This window comes from Microtus pennsylvanicus, chromosome 11, assembly GCF_037038515.1.
Source record: "Microtus pennsylvanicus isolate mMicPen1 chromosome 11, mMicPen1.hap1, whole genome shotgun sequence".
In the NCBI taxonomy this organism is placed as follows: Eukaryota; Metazoa; Chordata; class Mammalia; order Rodentia; family Cricetidae; genus Microtus; species Microtus pennsylvanicus.
The window spans coordinates 99,263,383-99,279,407 of NC_134589.1; the positions used below are offsets into that span (position 1 = coordinate 99,263,383).

At 50.7% G+C, this 16,025-nt stretch overlaps 1 protein-coding gene across 9 annotated transcripts in view; it reads left to right on the forward strand.

The window, feature by feature from the left end:
* The window catches only part of Ciita (class II major histocompatibility complex transactivator), a 60,617-nt gene that overhangs the window by 36,920 nt on the left and 7,672 nt on the right, over positions 1–16,025 (forward strand). For 8 of the 9 annotated variants that reach the window (XM_075942016.1, XM_075942015.1, XM_075942017.1 and 5 more), the window contains exons 14-20: positions 3,823–3,903; positions 4,600–4,692; positions 7,684–7,770; positions 11,197–11,280; positions 11,391–11,474; positions 12,479–12,575; positions 13,041–15,219. In XM_075942016.1, coding sequence (XP_075798131.1) covers positions 3,823–3,903; positions 4,600–4,692; positions 7,684–7,770; positions 11,197–11,280; positions 11,391–11,474; positions 12,479–12,554 — 505 coding nt within the window. In that variant the 3' untranslated portion in view covers positions 12,555–12,575; positions 13,041–15,219. Of the gene's footprint in view, positions 1–3,822; positions 3,904–4,599; positions 4,693–7,683; positions 7,771–11,196; positions 11,281–11,390; positions 11,475–12,478; positions 12,576–13,040; positions 15,220–16,025 lie in introns of those variants that run through there. The other variant, XR_012907067.1, reaches the window with a different exon arrangement.

Sequence of the window (16,025 nt, forward strand, 5' to 3'; positions counted from 1 at the left end):
GCCAAGTGCCCAGCATTGAAGGTGCGCACTCCACCACCGGCTGTTACACAGCTTCTCAGCTGCAAAGCATTTCCACCCCGTTATCTGAGACAGCTGGAGGAGGGCACCGCTATGCTCCCTCATTTACAAATGGGCATAATGAGACCTGAGAGACGGCACGGTTTGTTCAAAGTTATAAGCACCAGGTTAGCCTGTCTAGTCGACTAACAAGCTCTGTCGCTGGTTTAGTCCTGTTAGAGAGGAGATCCAGCCAGCCAGGTGTGGTGGCATACACCTGTAACACCAGCACTTAGAGACCTAAGATGGGAAGATAACAGTCTAAGGCCACTCAGAACCACACAGAGAACCCTTGTCACAAAACAAGCCACCCACAAGATCCCCAGAGCCTTTTACAGAATGTCTCCTTCGTGGGAAGAGCTACCCAGGAAGACAGTCAGTGGGCAGATTTTGGAAACTGAGGCTAGGCGACGTTAGGGATGTGCCTACAGTTCCAGCTGGTCACCCACTCGCTGCCAGCTCCTCTGCACCCCCACAGATAATCAAGCCCCTTTTGTTTTCAACAGAACATAAAATGCCAAATTTGTAAAGAGGTAAAAATATTGCTGAAAAGAGGAAATGTCTGAAGACAGCCGCAGGGTGCTTTCTGGCTTTGAATTATTTTCAGCTTAAAAAGTCCCTCCCTGGAGGTCGGAACTGCGCTCTGGGTACTGGAGGTTACCGAGTGGAACAGGCTAGGGCCAGACCAACAGCCACCTACAGGCTGGAAGCCCCGAGACGGTTCTGAGGAAGAAAGGAAGGAAACAAAAGACTATTTTGGGTGTCCCCCACCCTGCCGAGCTCTTTGGCTGTCTGATCATCCACTTGAAAACCCCACATGTATGTGAGGTGCAGGTGGACATATGCCACTTCCTAGTGTACATAAAGCGCTGGTTCAATCCCCAGCACGACCTACCTGGTGGCACACACCTGCTGTCCCAGCACCTGAAGGTAGAGGCAGAGAAGCAAGTTGGAGGCTTAAGCTAGAGAGCTCCTCAGGCAGGCTCAGATCCACGGCATTCCTCTCCCATCTCCCTGCCATTGTCTTCCTGAGTCCCAGCCTACCCTATGCTCCTCCTCCTGAAATGAGATTCAGACCCAGGCCTTAGCCAAGGCAGCACCTCTGCCCTGACTACTTTTCGTTACACAGCAGATCTACCCAGGCCCATGACATTGTGTTTGCTTATTTGTTTAGATATATGGATGTGCATGCATGCCTTGGTGTGCCTGTGGACACTTTGCATCAGTTAGTTCTCTCTGTCATGCCAGTCTCGGGCCCCAGTGCAGACCCCTTGACCCACTGACTGTGTATCTCAGGGTTCTGAACTCCTGCACCATGAGTTTGTAGCATTTCTTATCTCACAGACTAGAGCCTGGCTAATCCCTGTGATTATCTCTCCCCCAATGGCAGCTCCATGCAGGTGGGAACTTCTGTTTGCTCAGGGCTTTCTTGCTTTGGTCTGGCACCTGGCAGACAAGCAGTGAGATTAGGTGATGGGTAAAGAGATGCTGGCCTTTCTATTTCTGACAGCCTCCTGAGATCCGTACAGAAGGACCCAAGATCCAAGGGATCACAGGGGACCCCAGCACAAGGCTGAACCAGCTCTGAACTATGGCCTTTCCTGAAAGCTGGAGGTTCCAGAGTGTGGGCCCCAGACATGGAGGACATTCCATAATGAATTTACGTTACTATGTACAGTAATCTCTTGATGTTCAGAAGTATGTTCATTTAAACAAACAAATCTTAAATGGTGGTGTGCCTGTCAGCCTAGTACTCAGGGAGCTGAGGCAGGAGGATGATGATTTCAAGGCCAGTTGGGGAGGGAGGGAGGGAGGGAGGGAGAGAGAGAGAGAGAGAGAGAGAGAGAGAGAGAGAGAGAGAGAGAACCTCAAAAGGCAATCATAAGAATCCCCACTGGTGTTGCCATAATTTTATCAAACAATGACTATTTCAAAAGAATTCATGCCGGTGATACAGCCAAGAAGAGCTCACATGTCAGGAGGAAGAACCATCTCCTAAAGCTGTCTTGGTCCTCACATGTGTATCTTGACATACGTGTGCATGCACACAATGAATCAATAAGTAAGTAAGGTAATAAGTTAATTAACAAAACAAACTTAAGTCCAAGGGCTAGGGAGAAGGCTCAGAGGTTAGGGGTGCTTGCTGTTTTTCCAGGTACCCAGGTGCAGTTCCCACATCGAGGAGCTCACCACAGCCTATAATTCCAGCTCTAGTGGCTGCAAGGTCTCCAGGCTCCTACAGCCACCACCTGCACCCCACATGTAACGTACAGTACACTTACATAAAAATACATTTTAAAGGCTCAAAAATGTAATTTCAGACTAAAAATTCTTTTTATTTATATCTTATAATTAACTAAAATCTGGAACAAAGTCCTTTGCACTGGATATATTTAGTCATTTTTTTTAGAAACCAAACCATGGTTTCTATCTTATTGGTTCCCTTGAAATCTGGTCAATCAGGCTGTGTGAACTTGTGTGAGTTACCTAAGCTCTCTGTGCCTTGGCTTCCTAATCTGTAAAATGGGGGTAAGAGGACCCTCAGCTCAGAGCTGTGATTTATATGCAACCTAAGCTCACAGGCTTAGCACGTGCTAAGTGTTCAAGAAATGATTCTCTTTCTTGTTCCTTTACTTTCACTCTTTTTTTTTTTTTTTTGATTTTTCGAGACAGGGTTTCTCCATAGCTTTTGGTTCCTGTCCTGGAACTACCTCTTGTAGACCAGGCTGGCCTCGAACTCACAGAGATCCGCCTGTCTCTGCCTCCCGAGTGCTGGGATTAAAGGTGTGCGCCACCACCGCCAGGCCTTGCTCTCACTCTTTTTGAGACAGAGTATCATGCCAAGGATCCTTCTGTCTTCGTCTCCTAGGAGCTAAGTAAGAACTCCACCAATAGAACTGTCTCTCCAGTCCCCACCCAATGTGTGTGTGTGTGTGTCTATGTGTGTCTGTGTGTGTATGTGTGTGTTATTAAAAAGCAAAGAAGAAGTCTAAAGAAAGCGAGAACTCAGTGATAAGGTGCTTGAGGGAGGGCATGAATTTGGGTCCCCAGAACCCACAAGAAAAGCCTGGTGTGACAGTATGGATCCTGGCACCGGGGGAGAGAACTTCCCAGTTTGCTGAATCAGTGAGTTGCAGGTTCAGTAAGACCCTATCTCAAAAAAAAAAAAAAAAAGTAGAAATTGAAGAAGCTCCTTAACCCTGACCTCTGACCTCCATATCTATACATATGAACCCCCCCCTACACACACACACACACACACACACACGGGAGGTGGTAGATATTTAAAAATACAAAAAAAAAAGCTGGGCTGTATTGGCACACATGTTTAATCCCAGCACTCGGGAGGCAGAGGCAGGCAGATCTTTGAGTTCAAGGCCAGCCTGGTCCAAAGACCGAGTTCCAGACAGCTAGGGCCACATAGAGAAACCTGTCACACGCACGCGCATGCGCGCGCACACACACACACACACATGCAAAGACAGGCGATCTGGTGTGACCTTGAGAATGGACCTTGGCTGGCATTAGGGAGAATGTCACAGGGCAAGGGCAAGGGTATGTGACATCAGCAGGAATGAGACCTGGCTTGATGCTGAACGCTGAAAGTGAAGTCAGGAAGCTTCAGCAGGCCTCTCAGGGGTTCTAAGCGAGCATTGGGAGCCCAGCTGGTAAGCCGGGGAAGCAGGAAAGGGGGCTCAGACTCTCCTTCCAGCCTGCAGTTCACTGTGACTGTTCAGTGTCTGACTTCTGCCCATTTCTTCCTAGGTTGGGCCCAGTATTGGGCCCCCAGGCTTTCCCCACACTGGCAAAGATCCTTCCTGTGTTCTCATCCCTGCAGCACCTGGAGTGAGTTACAGACCCTGGGCCCCTGTGCTCTGACAAGCCCTGGACCCCCTCCCCATGCTCTGACAAGCCCTGGACCCCCTCCCCTACTGTGCTCTGATAAGTCCTAAATCCCCTCCCCCTGTGCTCTGGAAAGTCCTGGACACCCCCCCCACACACACACACACTCTGACAAGTCCTGGACCCTCCCCACACACTCTGACAAACCCTGACTTGGGGAACCTTTCTTGTTTTTTTCCCCTCTGTTCCCCACTACTTTTTCAGTGGGAGAACTATATGGAGGCTAGATAACCTCATTGTGGGGACTTGTGACCCTTAGTACAGGGAAGGGACAGAGGACGGGAATCCCCAGATTTAAAAAAAACAAGTTTATAGTTCTTTTGAAAGTTATGAAATCCTTTTCCCCACACAGCCCCTTCACTGCTCTTAGCAACCCCAAAGGGCAGACCGGCAGGAGCAGGAAACTGCTCAGTAGTTGAGGCTCCAGGGGTTAGAGAAGCTGACCTGCTCAGGAGACTCCTACAAAGCCAAGCTGGGGTTCCAGTTCATGGCACTAGCCATGGCCCCTGGCCAGCTGATGGTGCCCCCAGGTGGTGCACGCCAGCTCCCATAAGCTCAGAGTGACGCAGGTGGCACCAGGGCTGGAGGTGGCTGATCTGGGACTGGAGGGCTAATGGCCACCATCTGATCCCATTGCAGCCTGGACTCACTCAGTGAGAATAAGATTGGGGACGACGGTGTGTCGAAGCTCTCAGCCACCTTTCCTCAGCTCAAGGTCCTGGAGACGCTCAAGTAAGTACAATGGGGTTGCCTCCCACCGCCTCAGTTCTGCCCCGTCATCTGCCATTCACTCCTGTTCTGGGTCACCATACACTCTCCCCTCCAGCCACTGCTTGTCCATTAGTGTTCTTCCTGTTTGTGTGTGTGTGTGTGCGCGCATGTGCGTGTGTGCACGCGCATGTGTGTGTTGTGTGTGTGCGCGTATGTGTGAGTGCGTGTGTGTGTGTGTGTGTGTGTGTGTGTAGTCCAGGGACCGCCTCAGCAACACTGCCCACCTCTTTTAAGACAGTGTCTCTCTCTCTGCCTTGGAACTCACCAGTTAGTGATGCCAGGTTAGCCAGCCAGTAAACCCCGAGTTATACTCGGGCTGGGATTACAAGCATGCACCACCGTGCCTAGGTTTCTATGTGGGTTCTGGGGATCAACTTCCTGTCTTCATGCTTGTGAGACAAGCACCTTATTGAGCCATTTCTCCAGCTTTTATTTATTGGATTAATCAACACAGACTTAAAGAACCCTTGCTGTCTATCCTAGGCAACAGTGGAGAACCTGAAGAGCCTGCTTCCAGGCCTCAGGCATCTTTACATAGGATAAAACCAGAAGCAAACAAGCAAATAAATCATAATTATAATACAGGAAGCTGGGCATAGTAGCATGGGGAGACTGAGACAGTAGGATGACCATGAGTTTAAGGCCAGCCTGGACAATCAGTCTCAAGAAAATAAAAGTGGGGGAAGGCTGGCAGGGTGACTTAGCCAGCGAAGGTGGCTGCTGCCAAACTGACAATTTCTTTTTTTTTTAATATTTGTTTATTTATTATGTATACAATATTATGTCTGTGTGTATGCCTGCAGGCTAGAAGAGGGCACCAAACCCCATTACAAATGGTTGTGAGCCACCATGTGGTTGCTGGAAATTGAACTCAGGACCTTTGGAAGAGCAGGCAATGCTCTTAACCTCTGAGCCATCTCGCCAGCCCCCCAAACTGACAATTTCAGTTCCATCCTCAGGACCCACACGGGAGCAGGAGAAAACTGACTCCTGCACGTTTCTTCTGACTTACACACACACTAGAAAAGAGAAAGAGAAAAAAAACATATAAAATACAACATACTAAAATCCATTGTAATAAAAGTTGAGTGAGTGAAACTACACTGGGATGTTGGAAGGGAAACAACAGATTAGGGTTTAGCGGTAAAGCACCTGGGGACAATCTCATTTGAACCGTTCTGGAGTGGGTATGAAGATTGGACATGATTTCCCATTGAACCCCGGGCACACACCTGTGATCCCCACACTGGTGAGACTGCACAACAGGGAACCCTTGAGTTCACGGCCAGCCTGGTCTACATAATCAGACCTTGCCTCAGAATAAAGATTTAAAAGGGGCCGGTAAGATGACGCAGAGGGTGAAGGCACCTCTGAGTACAGCTGGAGTCTGCTTTCCGGAACTCATGGGAAAGTGTGGCAATGCCAAAACACTGCTCTCATCCTAAACGCACTTAAGAGTTTATTTGGGAGCCATTTGGAGTGGCCAATGCTCAGAATGCACATTTAGACGCTCCAATACCAAGTTCCAACATGGATGCATTTCATGAAGTGTTACAGTTTAACAGAACAAAGACAGCCATAAGTCAAGGCAGTTTAAAATAGGTTGGGGGGTGGGGGCAGCGCATGCCTTTAATCCCAGCACTCGGGAGGCAGAGACAGGCAAATGCCTGAGTTTGAGAACAGCCTGATCTACAGAGAGAGTTCCAGGACAGCCAGGGTTGTTACAAGAGAAACCCTGCCTCGAAACACAACACAAAACAAACAAAAAATACATTGGTGGCTTCACCAGAGAGTTGGGTGCAGCAAGATGGGGGAAGCTTTTCTATAGGCCCAAGATGCTGTCTGACAGTCCTAGCTCTTGGATTGATGGGAGCTAGTGGTCTGCGAAGTTAATAGACTCTAAGAGGGTTTATCTTTTAGCCCCGCCCCATCACTGCAGCTCTGATCCGTCAGGCTCTGTAGTCACAGCTTCTTTCTGGGAGTTCTAATTCACAACTCCACAAAGCTGTCCTCCGCACATGCGCACGATGGCAGCACGCCCCTCCACACATGCATGTCCTCCGTACATGCGCACGACGGCAGCACGCCCCTCCACATATGCATGTCCTCCGCACATGCGCACGATGGCAGCACGCCCCTCCACACATGCATGTCCTCCGCACATGCGCACGATGGCAGCACGCCCCTCCACACATGCATGTCCTCCGCACATGCGCACGATGGCAGCACGCCCCTCCACACAGGCATGTCCTCCGCACATGCGCACGATGGCAGCACGCCCCTCCACACATGCATGTCCTCCGTACATGCACACGATGGCAGCATGCCCCTCCATGCATTACAACAACAATGATATTTTTTTTTAATTCAAAAGCACTGGGAACACAGCAATGGGAGAGCACTTGTCTAGCATGCATAAGGCCCTGGGTTCGATTCCCACAACAAAACAAAACATTTTTTAAAATCTGTCAACATTCTATGTTATAAACCAAATTAAGAAGCCTAAAATGTCCCAAGAATTCATGTGGCCATTTCCTTGATACACAGTGTAGATGTCTTCATAATTTACACTGGCCTAGGTATACCATGAGATAGGTTTCCCTCTCTTCTCTCATCTTTCTAGTCCCGGACATGTCCACATTTATTGAGCACCTACTGTTTGTAGTTAGAGTGCTGGAAAACGCTCCAAGAGGAAAGGGGTCACTAGCAAATCAGAGAGCAGGCGGAAGAGGGGAGCACTTTTTCTCTCATCTCCCTCGCACCCTGCCACCCACTGTCTCTGTAACAGACCTTATCTATAAGTGGTTCCTGTGGGTACAACTGCGTGCCCCATGACCCTCCCTGAGACTGGCTATCACAGGTCTGTGACTACTGGTCACCTGTGGGGGGATCAATGGGAAAATGAGAGCCTTCCACTCCTGAACTCTTTCCTCCCTGCGTCCCTCCCTGTAGCCTGTCCCAGAACAACATCACCGATGTGGGTGCCTGCAAGCTTGCAGAAGCCCTGCCGGCCCTAGCCAAGTCCCTCCTAAGGCTGAGGTGAGTGGGGTGCCCTGCTGAGTGGGCTGGGGAGATGGGGGGCAGGAAGATGGTCTCCTCTTGCTGGCTACAAGGTCTTTGCGTAACCTGGTGGTGTTGTTATGCTCAGATCAACGCAATCCCCCAAAACCAACAAGAAGACCAAATCCCATATGTAAAAGCAAAGAGCCTTTATTCTACACAAGTTTGCAAACTCTGACTCTCTGTGTGTCCAACGTATTGGAACAATCACAGAGCCCCGAGCTCAGTTAGAGTTGGGTTTTTATAGTAGTAAAGGTGGGGATAAGGGATTTCTGAGGTTCAGGACCTCTGATTGGCTGACATTTGTCTGGGGTGTGCTGGTGAGTGTGTGCTGGCAGGTGATCGTATCTACAATGGTTGGAATTTAGGCATTTCCTTTGGATGGTCTGTTCTTGGGTGGTGCCTGGGTAATCTCAGTTTGTGGTCCCTCCGGCAACCCGGTATTGCTTCAGGGTAAACTACTGAGACTCAGGCCTCTATTAAGCTTATCATGACTGGGTCCTACAGTGCATTGACCTAGGATGAGCTGAACATCACCAGAGCCTTGGGGCAAGTTGCTTACTTGTTCTAAGCCTCTATTTCCTCATTTGGAAAATAAGAATTGTGTCAATGGATCACATGCCATACCCCAGTCTGTCCCTAGTGAGCAGTGGATGGCTGTGCCTTAGCCTCTACCCACAGCAGGAGAGCGGACTGGAGCCCCGCAGGCTGGCTTCTGAGTGGTCCATTACCATGGATGGCTGTGCCTTAGCCACCTACCCACAGCAGGAGAGTGAACTGGAGCCCTGCAGGCTGGCTTCTGAGTGGTCCATTACCACACTAGTCAGTGCTTGCATTGCCACCTCCTGGTGGGTCTCAGTGTAGCAGTTCCAACTTTTTCAGCCAGTCTTAGTGTGGTTCTAGGGGCTGAGAGAAGCGAGCCTGAGTCGGAGTCCCAGTCGCTGAGCTCAGCACCAGCAGATCTCGGCTACCCAGCTGGGAAAGAATTCCTTCCCCCAAGGCATGTTCTAGGAAAGGCGACTTCTGTCCATCTCTAACACCCTTCCAATCGGGTCCTCTGTGCGGATGAACAGGTCGTGGACTGCACAAGTCATAACATAGGTACTCAGTGCCCACCTGACACCCTAAAGTTGTGCTAAGTGCACAGTATTCCCTACCTTAAACCATGGGATGTCCTTGCCCTCGAGTTGCATACAGGACAGCGCACAGACATGAAGAGGGGGTGTTTAGGACAGTGGTTTATCTAGGAAGGGAATTGGTATGTCCCAGGAGAGTACAATGGGAGTGTCACCAGTTTATTTCAGAGAGAAGGGTGCTGTGACGGGGTGAGACATGGCCCTGTGTGGGACCTAGAGGTGAGCAGCTCTACAGGGCAGTGGGTACGATGGCCTTGAAGCAGGAAGAAGATGGATTCTCAGGGGCAGAAGGGCTCCTGAGGTGGCTGAATGGGAGGTGGGACAGAAGGGTGGGAGGTCAGGAAAGTCCAGAACACATAGGCAGGTGCTTGTGGGCCAGGCAGGCTTGCTCACTACCATTGTCACCAACACCAGATACCTAACAAAAGCAGCTTAAGGGAGGGATGGGTTGTTAGGGCTCAGTGTGAGGTGCAGCCCATCACAGCGGGGAGCGTGAGTCAAGAAGCAGAGAACAGTGAACCCTGGTGCTCAGCTCATTCTCCCCTTTTTAATTTTTAAAAAATAGTTTTATTTTATGGGCACAGGTGTCATGTCTGTGTGTACACCCATGTGCCAAATGCACACATTACCTGCAGAGGACAGAGGAGGGTATCAGATCCCCTGAGACGAGAGTTACACTTATGGCTATCTCATGCAAAATACACTCATCCCAACATCAAAGTCTCCAGAGTCTTAGCAGTTTCCAGGGTTTCTTTTTCCCATGGCCAACACAGGTCACCCCTTCTGTGGTATTTCATGTGGCCCTCGGTGGTTTCTGTGAGTATGTCACACTGTGAGACCCTGGCTAACATTTAGTCCACTACATAAACCAGCAAGAACCCACCCACTGTCCCTACAGAGACCCCGTCCTACCCATTTTACAGTGAACAACAGCACGCATAGGGGAATCCAGTGACCTGCCCAGACAGAAAAAGGCATGCCTTCGAACCTGGGAAGTTGTTCGCCTTGGAGTTTCCAAATGCTTTGAGCTGGGAAGCACCTCTACCCCTCCCCCGCCTCTCCTCGCTCATCTCTCCCCCACTTCTTTCCTCCTCTCTTTCCCTCTCCCTCTCTCCCCCCCTTTTCCCCCTCCTGTCTTCCTCTCTCTTCCCCCTCCCGTGTGTGTGTGTGCGCTGACGTGTGTGCGTGTATTACTGGGGATGGAGCCTAGAGCTACCTCATGTACACCAGACAAACATGCTACATTGAGCTCTAACCCCAGCCTTCTTTAACCTTCTGTTTTCTGGGGCTGCAGTTAAGAGCACTGGCTGCTCCTGCAGAGGACATGGATTCAATTTCTAGCTAACACATTTTGCTCACAACCATCTGTAACTCCAGTCCCAGGGGTCCCTTACCCTCATCTAGTCTCCTCAGGCACTGCACACACACGAAGGCAAACCACCCATACACAAAAATAATAAAAATAAAAAAGCAGAAAATTAAACCAACCTTTCTATTTTGAGACAGGGTCTCATATACCCCAGGCTGGCCTAAACTTATAATCTCTCTGCCTCAGTTTCCTACGTAGCTAGAATTACAGACCTGACCCATCAAGCCCAGTGTACAACTCTGTTTCTTGAACTCACCATGGAGCTACAGATAAGTGGGTGAGACTCTTTGGGCCTCAATTAGTCCATCTGTAAAATGGGACAGTAGGGCCTGTCTAGGGATGTAGCTCAGTTGGCAGAGTGTTTGCCTAGCACGTATGAGGCCCTGGCTTCATTCCATCCCCAGCACTGCCGAAGCTAGGTGTGATGGCATGTGCCTGTAGTCCTAGTACTCAGAAGGCGGAGACAGGAGAATCAGAAGTTCAAAGTTATCTTTGACTACATATCAAGTTCTAGGATAGCTTGAGATACATTGCCCCTTGTCTATTAGGTAGGTAGGTAGGTAGGTAGGTAGGTAGATAGGTAGATAGGTAGATAGGTAGGTAGGTAGATAGGTAGGTAGATAGGTAGGCAGGCAGACAGACAGACAGATAGGCAGGCAGGCAGGTAAGTAGGTAGGTAGGTAGGTAGATAGGTAGGTAGGTAGGTAGGCAGGTAGGTAAATAGGTAGGTAGGTAGATAGGTAGGTAGGTAGATAAGTAGATAGATAGGCAGGCAGGCAGGCAGGTAGGTAGGCAGATGAGCTGACAGATAAAATGGAGCCGTCATCTCAGTTGAGTGTGGATCCACCTGACTCTGAGCTATCCCAGCACCCAAACCCTCTTCCTTCCTGTTTCTGGCAGCTTGTACAATAACTGCATCCGTGACGCAGGAGCCAAGAGCCTGGCACAAGTGCTTCCGGACATGGTGTCCCTGCGAGTGATGGAGTGAGTGGAGGGGTTCAGTGGTACCTGGGGAGGCAAAGGGTCCCCTACCTGCATCATGGGAGGGCTTGGGATGTGAGTAGCCAGGCCTCAGGATGGGCCTCTCTCTTCAGTGTCCAGTTCAACAAGTTCACGGCTGCCGGTGCCCAGCAGCTGGCCTCCAGCCTTCAGAAGTGCCCTCAAGTGGAAACGCTGGCGTAAGTTGCGCTGTCCCTGGGGTTGGAGATCCTTGTGCGACTCTAGAATTCAAATCCCACCCCTGCTTAGCAATCTATGCGCTTGGGCTGGCAAGTGATTTGCCCTGCAGGCCTTGGCTTCTTCCTCTCTGGACAAGGATGTGAAATCTGCAGACAGACTTGAGACGGTTATGTTAGTCATGAAATAGGAAGATGTCTTTGTGGGAGCGAGGGTCTCGTGCAGCCTGAGATGGCCTGGAACTTGCTATGTAGCCAAGGATGGCCCTCTTGCCTCCATCTCCCAAATGCACTTGAACTCATGATCCCCCTGCCTCAGCCTTCTGCAGCTGGTACTACAGATGCATGTGCTGTGCCCAGATTTAAACTTATTCTTATTAAGCCACTGTGATGTTTGACATCCAGCACCCTTGGCTTTTCGGGTGGCTTTGATCTGCATAGTTGTGTCCATCTTCCAGGATAGATAGTGGCCTCTCTAGATTCCTTTCTTGTTGTGACCATAACACCCGGCAGAAGCAAGGAAAAGGAGGAAAGGTGCATTTGGGCTTGCAGACTCACACGGTGCCGTCCATGTCCATTGTGATGAGAAGGCATTGATTGCAAGAGTATGTGCCTGCAGCTGCTCACACTCTGGAAAGGAGTAGCCAGCTGCCGGAACTTGCGTGGCTATTGCCTTCAAAGGTCCACCCACAATGACCTGCTTATGCCTTCAAACCAGTGTCCCAGTCTGGGGGGAGGCGCTCACCACATGAGCCTGTGGAGGACAGACCATACTAAAACACTATAGGATTCACTTTGCAGCTAAAGAGAATTTGGCAGAACAGACCTGTTCAAGGCCACACAGCAAGTCAGGATTGAAAGGGGGCCTTGTAGCACCCTGTTCATCCATGCTGGTCTGTGCGCTGCCAGGTGGGGTGTGTTTAAGGCTCTATGCAGAGTAGGAGGTAGGGCTGTGGGTAGCTTGCCCTGGGGAGTCCTGGCCCTGAAGTTCCATGCCCCCTCTGCAGAATGTGGACACCTACTATCCCCTTTGGGGTTCAGGAACACTTGCAGCAGCTGGATTCCCGGATCAGCCTAAGATGACCCTGCTGTGCTCTGGACAAGGTAACTGGGTCGGGACACTGGGGTCAGTATCCTTGTGAGGTGGGACCAAAGGCATCAAGCAAGGTTGGTTGGGTTCACGTGTCATCTGGAGCTATCCTGTTTCCAAATTAGCAAGTGTCCTCCAGACTTTGGGGACTTGGGCCAAGGAACCTCCCTGAGGTCAGGCTTAAGGACTGGGGAAAGACAAGCTGAGCTGGTCTCTATAATCCCTATCTTGGTACTGGGTAGTCCTTCCTTCGAAATTTGCAAGTCTTTCTTCTTGCTATTTCTCTTGGGTTCATCTTCATAGGAAATTAATACATTTCCTGCTACAATATTAAGACCATTGTCCCCTTACTCTGTTTGTCCACATTCCCCCCGACCTGTGTTACAGTTGTCCCCCACATTCTGGCAGCCCCTCCTCTGCTGCCAAGGCTCTTCCCCTGGGAGCTCATTGACTCACCTGTGTCTTCTGATCCCGCACAGCACGGACACGGGGACACTGACCACGCTGGACCTTGCACTGGGTACTATGGACTCAGCGCTTCTACAGGGCGTCAGTCTCTGCTCACCCTGCCCCTGCAGGCTCACAGTCACCTCTACCTGGATGAGGGACGGACACAAGTCTTGGTCTTCTACAGGCCCCGAGAGCAGTTCCGTGCTCTTACAGGGCCAGGTAGGAAGCCAGCCCCATTCGGTGGTTCTGAGCACTAGCAGACAGGTCTGGGGCTGCATTCAGCGGTTTCACCCAGGAGGTCAAAGACCTTCTCTCTGACATTCCAGGCCAGAGGGCAGAACTGAAGCAGTCAAGCACCCACCAGGCCAGGGCCAGCCTGGTGAGAAGGCACTTCTTCCCTGCCGCTCCTGATAGGGTCTGCTGGGCGCTCTGAAGACACTCAGGGTGGCCCTCGGCCTGCAGACTTCTAAATGTGACAGGGAGTCTATGACAGCTCTTTCTACTTGTGGCACTGTTTTCACAAACCTTCAGTCAAGGCTGAGTCAGGCCTGGCTGAGATCCTGGGCGTGAACCAAGAGCTAGGGAAATGGTAGACTACAGGACTGGAAGGCTGTGGCTGGGAGCTGCTGGGCTGGGAGCTGCTGTGGCTGGGAGCTGCTGGGCTGGGAGCTGCTGTGCTGGGAGCTGCTGCGGCCGGGAGCTGCTGTGCTGGGAGCTGCTCTGCCTTCTTCACACACCCACTATATTTTAAATGCACCAGCTACTCTCACTGCAGCTATGGAGCCTAATTTATCCCACAAGTTCCATCTGGGGACACCTTCTGTACTGGTTATCTAATGCAAAAGAAACCACCCAAACCACAATAACTTAAAACAGCCCACACTTCTATTCTGCCCTGACCCCTGACAGCTCACCTGGCCCCACCAACCCTCTGAGTCAGTTGGGGCAGCTAGAAGCCTGGCTGGAATCATCTGAAGGCTCTTGCCTGTGTGTCTCGCTTGTGACAGGGGTTGCTGGCTGGGAGCCCTGAGTCCTTAATGGGACAGCTGGGCTGGGGACTTCTCCAAGGGGTGCTGGCTTGCCTTCCAGGGAGAACAGAGGGGAGAAAGTGAGAAGACACAGGCCAGCAGATAGCATCTGTGCACTGCTCACAGCAGCCAGCGAGGCTGCAGAGCACTGTCTAACCACATGCTGCAGTACAGAGCATGCACTGAGCCCATGCGCACACCCTGCAGCCCAGCTCTGTCCACATCCTGTATTTTCTGCAGCTTCTGAGACTCAGTGGAAAGTTATTGATTCCCGGGCCTAAGGGCTGAAGCAGTGAGCATTGTACAAAGGGGGGTGCTCTCCTCTTCTGCTTGGCTGCACACTGGGAGCAGTTCTGGAGCCAGGTTGGCCGGCCTTAGCTACAGCTATCCAAAGAGGGCAGGCAGCACCAACTCCCCTGTTCTTGCGTCCTCTGAGGTCAGGCACCATCCATCCCTCCATCAGGACAGTGACAGCTTGGTTCCTCGCCTTGGCAGAAGAGCCATCTGTATGGCTCCAGCATGCTAGCCCTGATGTCAGTAGGACTGGCCCACACCCCAGTAAGTGGCAACTGGGCTAGAGGGTCTAGCGGGGTGGTTTGCATGGCTGTTTGGGGGTGATTCATGTCCAGCTGCTGAGGGCATCTGTGCTGAGGCTTCAGGCTCAGGGGTGGCACCTGAAAGTTCCATTTGTGTGGCCACAAGGGAGAGCACAAAGGCACTGCCACTCAGGTAGGCAGACCCTTACCTTACCTCTGCCTTTGGTCTCTCTGGAGATACCAAAAGTACCTCTCCTCACTCTGCCGAGGACTGTCACTTCTTAACGGGTTCATTTATGTAAGACACTGACTGTGCCAGGGACACAGTAAATGCTGGATCCTGTGTGCTGGGCAGCATTTTAAGCCTCCTGGCTCCTGAAGTGAGGTAGCCTAGAACTGTGTGACACCAACTCTTGGCTGAGCTGCCTGGTCTCAAGCTCCATCTCGCCATATATGCAGGCAAGTGTCTTCTGTGCCTTAGCCATCTGTAAAATAGGCAGAGTGTCCTCCTCACTGGATTATGTGAAGACACAATGTGTAAACAAAAATATCAATAAACAGGTCAGCAAAATGGCTCATGGGGTAAGCAAGTCCAGTGGTCTGAGCTTGATCCCCAGATTCATGTGGAGAACCAACTCCTACAAGCTGTCTTCTGAGTTTCTATCCACGTGTGAACTGAGTTAAACTGAGTTACAGGCTGTTGTTGGCCTCCATGTTGGTGCTGGGAACAGAACTCAGGTCCCCTGCAAAGGCAGCAAACATTCTTAATCACTGAGTCATCTTTTCAGCCCACAAAATTAAAAAATAAATAAAAATTTAAAATAAAATTGTAAGAGTTGAAAGCAATGCCTGGCACAGGGTTCTGCTGCCCTCTTCTGGACCCCACGAGCACTGTATGAACTTGGTGCCCAGACAGATACACAGGCAAAACTCTCACACATGTAAGACAAACAAATCTCGGGGGAAAAAAAAAGGTCATGTGTGGTACCACATACCTTTGATCCCAGCAGAGGTAGGAGAATCTCTGTGAGTTCAAGGTCGGCCTGGTCTACACTCCTTCCACTCTGTGTTTTATTCCTGCCTTTGTCTGGAATGTTCTCAGATCTCTGTATGTGACTTCCTACAGGATTCCATGGTTCCTCAGGCAGATTCTCTGTCTCTCATCCCCCTGTACCATACCCACTCTTGATCTCAACAATCTCTTTTGTTGTCTGCCTGTCTAGGATGTGAGCTCTGGGAGAGTAGGGGGTTTCTCTGCTGTGATCACCCCTCTGCCCTCTACACCCAGTCAAGTGCCTTGTACACAGTAGGTGCTCAGTAAGTGTGGGGTGGATGGCTAATCCTCAGTACCAGCTCACTTAGTCACTGTGTGGCTGTGCACTGAGGACATGTGGGTGAACAAGATGCTCAAGGCTCCCATTTTGGAAGCCTCGCATCTTAGAGCAGCCAA